This window comes from Aplysia californica, unplaced genomic scaffold, assembly GCF_000002075.1.
Source record: "Aplysia californica isolate F4 #8 unplaced genomic scaffold, AplCal3.0 scaffold00155, whole genome shotgun sequence".
NCBI classification, from domain to species: Eukaryota; Metazoa; Mollusca; class Gastropoda; order Aplysiida; family Aplysiidae; genus Aplysia; species Aplysia californica.
This window is the reverse complement of record NW_004797425.1, coordinates 1,342,987-1,350,984: the sequence shown is the minus strand read 5'-3', so window position 1 is coordinate 1,350,984 and position 7,998 is coordinate 1,342,987. Positions and strand designations below refer to the sequence as shown.

General features: G+C 44.4%; 1 protein-coding gene across 1 annotated transcript in view; it reads right to left on the bottom strand.

The window, feature by feature from the left end:
• Window positions 1-2,254: 2,254 nt before the first annotated feature.
• Window positions 2,255-7,998, bottom strand: part of LOC101858022 (titin homolog) — a gene marked incomplete in the record, with an annotated part of 9,010 nt that continues 3,266 nt past the window's right edge. Inside the window, 2 exon segments of the mRNA XM_013082018.2 lie at window positions 2,255-5,549; window positions 6,872-7,038. Of these exon segments, the coding sequence (XP_012937472.1) occupies window positions 2,954-5,549; window positions 6,872-7,038 (2,763 nt within the window).

The following is a 7,998-nucleotide window of genomic DNA, read 5'->3' as shown; positions in this document are numbered from 1 at the left end:
CACACACACAGAGGCTCGCAGAAAGAGTTAGAAAGAACAGACCACACCAGAGCGCCCGCTAACCGCTCTGTACAACATTAATAGTAGCTAGTTAGCCTATTGCCCTTTTGCTCACTTTCCAATTATGCCCCACCTTGTCTGCAACCCACGCGACGCCACTGCCAACTGGTAATCGGAGAACTGTCGCACAGCCTTTGCACAAATTCGACAACAGCACATCTTGTTGAATCCCTCTCAGTCTGAGTTGGTCCTGCCTGACAGGCAGGGTCAGAAGCTTATTTATAACCTAGAGTTGCAAGTGCCGTAAAACGCTTTTACCCCCCCCCCCCCTCCCCCACCCTGAAGTCTTACATAGCTTTTGCACGGAACGCAACTGCAGTAACAAAATTAATAACTCTTCCGAACCACTTTTGAGAATAGTTTTGAGCGCGAGCGAGCAATAATGATGACGAGGGAAAGATACAGACGATATTACGTTACATCTTTACTTGAGAAAGAAAGAGATAACAGGCTCTCCTGTCGTCTGTCCTCGCGGCCAACGTTCGTTTCTGCTCTTTTTGCAGTTTTGTTTTGTACATGTTTTGTGTTTTACCCTAGTTCCGACGCCAAGAGAGAGAGAGAGAGAGAGAGAGAGAGAGAGAGAGAGAGAGAGAGAGACAGAGAGAGAGAGAGACAGACAGACAGACAGAGGGGAGGGGGGGACGGAGGATGGTGGTGGAAAAAGAAAGGGTTTATAGACATGAAAATCAACTACAGAAAGTGGAATAAAAAACCCAACAAACCCACAGTCAGAGCCAAGACGGGTGATTAGTCGACTGAGTACCAAAACGACAGATAAACCTAGAGATGATTAGGCGGACAGACCCAAGGGTACAAAAGAAATCAGACAATAATAAAAATCAGTGCTTCATCATCGCCCGGTGCCTTACCGACTGGCGTGAGCGATCATGGACCTCCACTTCACTCTGTCTAGCGTTGCAGCGATGGTGTCTGTCGTTCTTGCTGTTCCCAGCCATGTTGTCAACTTGTCCAGTATCTTTTCCCTCTGTCTGCCTTTGTCTCTCTTTCCATCAAACTTGTCTATTGTCACAACATTCTCCAATGCTGCTTTCCGTACTGTGTGTCCAAAGAACGTTGCCAGTCGCTTTTGTATATTCGTAAGCAGCGCTCATTCCACACTAAAAATAAAAATGCATATTCTTTAAGAGCACTTTTACACCAACCTTTCGATGAAAAATACCCAAAACGACCAGATCATCATTCTGTTAGAAAAAGGTAATCAAAACATAATTAATTTGTCTGTAAAGGAAAGCCGACATTCACTGCTTGTGAGACAACTGAGAGAAGTTAACAGGCGGATAGAGGGACAGACTTTGAGGAAAAATAAGAGAGAGAGAGAGAGAGAGAGAGAGAGAGAGAGAGAGAGAGAGAGAGAGAGAGAGAGAGAGAGAGAGAGAGAGAGAGAGAGAGAGCACGAAGTTCTGTGGATTAATAAGAATACATCGGTCGCAATTTTGCAAGAACCAAGGATAGGATGCAACGTGTATATAAAGGTAATGCGGGGTGTCCACTACAGCTGGATCGGGCTGATCGTCCGATTCGATCGCCTGAAACTGGGGGTGCCCACTACGGCTGGACCAGGCCGATTGCCCGACTCGATCGCCTGAAAACAAACACGTTTGTTTTTGAGGCGATTGAGTCGGGCGATCGGCCCGATCGGCCGATCCCATCCATAGTGGGCACCCAGGCTGAAATCCATTGCTTATAGTGGGAAATACAAGTAGAAGATAGAACAAACCGATTTGTAAAAAACAATACCGTGGAACGAATGGGACAGACATGTTATATAGGTTGACTGTAAATTAATCTTCAAACTAAACCCATCCCCTCTGATAGTGATAGTAATAGTGTACATTATCGTGATATTAGCTGAGCCAAGGAAGAGCGCGTCAAGACCTAAGTATGTACTTTTATCTGAGCCACACACTTCCGACTTTGTACTAGGTGTAGGCTATAACTATAGTAAGTGTAGAGCGCACCTTGGTAATATTATCTGAACACTAATGTCACTTGGTCTTGGCGATGTTTGATCCGATTTGCGCCAGGGTCTCCTGGGCTTAGCGATTAGTTTGGTGTTTATTGTGCAAGTAAATTAATCTGTTCTTGAGACCCTTAGGTTTCAAAACTTACCCATGTAGTTGAAACAGCACTTCTGAAAATGTACTTTAGGGACAGAGAACGGACCGTATCTATCTGTGATTTCAAACGTTTATTTTGTTCTTTAAACAGATGCTTCACCGCTGACATTTTTTCAATTCGTAATCATCTGCATCGCAACAGACGTCGCCCTTCAGCATCTGAACAAGTCTGGAACTCATAGAGTTTGGTTGTTGCCGTTTTTCGTAGAATCAGATATAGAATCAGAGTACGGCAAGCCAAAATGAAAGCCGACCTGGCAGTATTAATTAGATAATACAAAGACAGCGAAAGCGAATAAGAGGTTATGTAATTGAGAGGTCTCTTGGTTCTTTTGAGCTTGATGAATAAACAGAGTTTACGGTGAGTTAATAATATAAACGCAAGGTTATTTCGTTGTTTTAATTCGTCCGTCCGGTGTGCCCATCTCCGTTTATATTTCTTCAGTGTTTCTATTGTAAATCAGACTGTAATTGTTCTCATATGCGGCCAACTATTTCCCAGCTGTTTTCTCTGGGGGTGTGTGAGCGTGTGTGTGTGTGAGTGTATGTGAGTGTGTGTGTGTGTGTGTGTGTGTGTGTGTGTGTGTGTGTGTGTGTGTGTTCTCTGTCAGTGTAAATCCTTGTATGGATACCATCTCCAGTGTATTGTTTTGCGACGGAAATTTATTGTGAGAAAATGTTTTGCATACTGAAAATTCTAAAGTCCAAAGGAAATATGCAGTACTAAAATTTTGCAGAGGGGATTGTGTGTTCGTTTAAAACATAACTATTTTCTTCTTCAAATTTAAAAAGAAGAGCTGCACGAGAATTTGCACAACCATGACGCCCAGTAACAGAAGATAATCGAGAAGCGTTCCTTCCCAGCAAGCTTCCACTTCCTTTCGGAAAGGCGGGAGTAAAATGGTAGAAGTCACATCATCCTTGATTCTGTTAAAATCGTCTTTCAGCTTCATCACCGTTTCGGCCATTTGGTATTGGGAATTGTACATACCTATTATTACCTCTTTCATTTCCATTTCGACATCAAAGCTTGTTTTTTCATTTGAGCTTGGGCTGTCACCCTTGATATCTCTCCTCGCCATATTGTAATCAAAATACAAATCCTCATACAAATGTTGGGTTGGACCAACAGTCGGCCAACTTGTCTCATGGATATGTGCGTAACTGCGGGCTGCGTTGCTCCGAGACAGTATCGGGTGACTCACGGAGACTGAACTGTACACGTGTGTCGGCTCTACGTCTGCACTGTCTCCCAGCCTCGCCACAGAAAGACGGTCATTGCGCATTGTTCCCTGAAAGTCGTCCCTGTGCGCTTTGCTTCTTGGTGAAAGTACAATGGTGTCTCGTAGGGCATCATTTCCTCCTCTGCTGATACCGTACCTTGATGACTGATGATTGTTGATCGTGCTCCTGCCACGGACACTCCGAGCATTTGATTTCTGCTTCTTCGGGTATACAACAACATTAGATGCACTCCTGCTCCAAGTAAGGGGAACATTTCTTCCTGAGATTAATGCTTGCGGCTGCTCCTTTCGATGTGTCAAACCCCTTGTTGTCCTGGTCTCTGCAGCCTGGTTTGTAAACAAATGACAGTCAAGGCGCTTGGCGTTCTCACGGTCTGTATCGGAGAGCTCCGCCAGATCAGAGCCACCAAACCGTTCATCAGCGTCACTCGCTGGGTCACTCCTCATTTCATCTCGACTGTCGCTGGAATCAGTGTCGTCGCTATAAACAGATCTATCTCTGCTCTTGTCTGGTAACTCCTCCTCCGTTTTTTCGTAGATGTAGCTCTTACTTTTCTTATCACTAACTACACCGAGTCCTTTTTCACGAAAGAGTTTTTTCTTTGTGTTCAGCCGCAGCTTGTTGGATTCAACAGATGATAACCGGCTAAAGATAATAGAATCATTCTGGTGGGGTCGTTTCGGTACTTTACTGTCCTTATTTCGGACTGGACTCGGTTTTTTATTGGTTTTGCTGCCGTGTGGAAGATGCGTCTGAACACGCCCAGGGCTACCTGGTGATGAGAGTGCATCATCACGTGACTTTCTGGTTTTGCCACTGTGAGCGGGAATTTTATCCTTACCCCATAGTAGCTGAGGCTTCTTGCCTTTCCCTTGTGGACGTTTAGGTGGACTAGGCGTTGAACTATTTTCTGAGTTTCCTGTCTTTAAAGGTGACATGATGTGGCGATTATCACTTTGACTTCTCTTTTTAGCAGCTTTGCCTGTCACGGTTTGGCGCTGCTTACTTTGGGGATCACTCGAGTGTTTGTGATTATTATGTAAAGAAAATGGGCTGCCTGGTTTCAAATTGAGATTTCGCGGCAGAGATCTTGTTTTACGCTTGTCGCTCTTTATGTCAGATTCTTTTACAACTGTTGACAGCCTTTTATTTTTTTCTGCGTCCTGTACTCGATTCCTGCCTCCGATAAGCTTGTCGACAGGCCTGTCTCGATCTTCTTTTCCGTCTTTGGTCTTGTCAGGAACTTTTTGCCCACCCATTTGACTCTGAATCGTCTTTACGTCGCCATTTCTCGTCTTGGGATTCGCGAATGGTTTGGATGACCGCCCAGTATCCTCTTTCTTGGTGGTCTCTTGTGCGTTGCAGTCTTCCTCAACACTATTCGTTATCTCAACATCCTTGCTCTTCTCAGCATTTCCATCAATAGCACCAGACATTTGGCTTTTGGGCTCCGTTGCTTCCTTCTTGCACCGACGCAAAAATCTTCCCAGCCTCTTCTTAGCCGATCTCTCCCCCTGGGAGATGGAAGGTGTGGCAGGTTTCAAAAGCGATAGCGCTGCCGCCAGAGTGGCCGCTGGCACATTTTCCTCGTGACGCTCAGCACCAACGCCTTTTGTCTCATTTCCCAAGGTTGTAAAAGCACCCTTACATCTGGTGGGGACACTGCTGCTAGAAACATGTGCTCTGGGAGATATTTCATTTACTTTTCCGGCACGAGGCACGTTGTGCTGTTTTCTTGTACCAATATAGTTTTTGGTGCCTCTCAGCTCTTCATTTTTGCGGGGGCTTGAAGCGAAAACTCCGTTTCTTTCTGGGGTGCTTGGCGTCTTGGCTCCAAGAGACCCGAAACAAGAAACTGGGCTTGCTGGGCCGGGAAAATAACCTCCTCTTCTTGAAACGGGGACGTTGCGTGGTGCTGTCTGGGAGGGTAGTCTCGTGGACGAGAGCGTTGTGCTTTTTTGGAAACGCTTTGGTGGAGACTTGGAGGCGCACTGACTCCTGTGCTGCTTGGAGAAAGATAGTATCTGCTTCGTGGGACTCACTTTGCCTCTTGGACCGCTCACAGCTGTAGTTCCGGTTGCGGCGCTCCCTTCTTTTTGGGCTGATCTGTGGAGACATTATAAGGAAACAGGCTGTCTCCGATGCTACAAAGTTGTCTCTATAAATCACCAGATCCCCCCCCCCCCCCCCCCCCATTTTCTTCCCGCTCCCTCCCCCCATTTCTTTTCCAATGAAAAAAGCAATAAAATCCCATAACCCCCTCCCCCCCCTTTCCCTTCGAAGCAGGTCGCTAAATGGCAGGTCGTGAATTTTGTTCACCATGTGGAAATCAGGGGGCTCAGATCCGACGGAGGTTCCTATCGCTTGTCGTGTCCTTATAGTAACATTTCCTTTTAGTTGGATGTCCGGACCAAGGATCAATAATCCGATTAAATTAGATTACAGTAGAGCTCTAACTCCAACAATATCAACAACAAGAACAAAAAACTCCCGTACGTTCGTTTAGGGTGGACAAATAGACGCGATTGAAAACTTTCTATAAGGGTCACACTAGTGAACAGTTCTTCTCAGATATATGGGTGTAATATTTACACTGAGGTTTGTGGCTTCTTTCCTTCCCTCTTTACTGTTTTTTCTTTTCCCTTTCACTCTTCACTTTGCGCCAAGTGCTCCGCTCTTAAATTGTCCTATTGAGGGTCTGTTAAGGCAATAAATCTGATCTAAAACGTAAAGTTGTCACCCTGGAAGCGAGACAATGTTTCCACCTAAATAGTGATTTGGAAAATTCACTTTAGTTTATTGCTTGCATTCTCAAATTTGTAAGCGAAAATCAGAACTACAAGCAATTTCCCCTTAATTATTGTCGTGCTGCCTGTACATGAGTGAGTAAGATAACATTTGTATTTTCATAAGAGCGGTGTCTTCAAACCAATCTGAAGAACATTGAACATTGTAATTCAAGAGGTATTGATAGGCATTATAAGAAAACAAGCATTGCAGGTAATCAGATAAGCAGAAGTGGCTGACCAAGAGAAATTTGGGTCCAGTTTGAATAAAGAGAAGCACGCTCACACTGGACTCCCAGAAAAAAGTAAGTCTTCTGAATTTCTAGCTTTGATCAATCTCCACATTTTCAAAACACAAGGCGAAATTTGTTTAAATATTAGTGTCCAATGCTACCCCCCCCCCCCCCCTCCTTTCAACGCTGCTAAGACTAAGCAACAATATGCTCTTACGGCAGATTAGAATGTAAAAGACTCAATTTACATCCTCCTACCACCCCCTCTTTATAAAAATAAAACTGAAGATGGTTTCGGTGGTCACAGAAATTAGAGCAGGCGAAGGCTATTGGTGGAGACCGTTGCAAATGTTTAAAGAATTCTAACGAACAGCTAACACACACGGCAGATACCATTAGGCCTACATACTTATCCCAGTTAGTAGAGAGTTTTGCAGGTGTGCCTTCTTTCTTCTGTTCGTCTCCCGTCCCCAGTTTTCCGCTGATGCTGTGATGTCCCAAGCTGCTTAAATTCCCACGTCTGTCATGAGGGATATATGTATTTCCTTCTTTACCCAGAAGTTGAGCTGAACACTCCTGTAAAACATGTACGCGTAACTAGTGAAAGAGTAAAATGAACGAAGAGATTTTCAAAGCGACAAAAACTGCAAGCAAAAGACATTGTTGCGATTCTTGGGTAAGGGAAGTCCATTTTGTCGAGTATTTCAATCTCTCTACATGAATACATGTACTGTTTTCCACTCAACCCAGACTGGCCTTGACAGGCAGGGTTAAAGTTGTTCGGTGGGTGGTGCGGTTTGCTCCTTCTTTCCTATCAAACATCTCTCGTCCTGATCTCTCCTTCTTCTTTTTTATGTTTATTACTCTCTTGTAACACCTCAAATCTTCAGGCGCTCATAATATGACCTTATTATGCAGTTGCAAGCGCCGTAAAACCTCTACTAAAACTAAAATTTGTTCGTCTCCACATGGTCTGAATCGTACCGATTTAAACGCAAACGGCAAAGTATTACAATTAACAACGACTGCTCTGATAAAAACAAATAATACTTTCTCCAGGCTTCTGTTTTCTTTTTTTTTTCTTACTTCTTCTACCCTCTATCGTGAAGGTTAAGTGTTGTGTCTTATTTGTGTCAAAGGTAGGGAGAGTAGGTGTGAAAAGAAAGAAATATTTTCGAAAGAAAGAAAGAAAGAAAGAAAGAAAGAATCATATTGCTTCATTCTCGGTCAGTTCGTAAACTAGCCTGCTGACGTATGGCCTAACGAAAGGCACAATCGAGGACAGTTTGCGCTCCCCAGTGCCCACAGCCTGCAGTATAAAGCTATAGAATGTGTTGTAGGCACTTGTGTTTCACCAATCCTTACTCCAAGTACCTACTCCCAGTCCGTGCCCTCCCCTGTTCCTCCACCCCCAATCCCTTGGTTGTTTGTCTTTGTTTGAGTAAGGAGAAGCACATAGACAAAAAAGCGTCATGGAGTGCAAGTTAGACAGAAAGAACAGAAGGAAAGTAAAGAAGTAGGACCTATCAGTGGCGC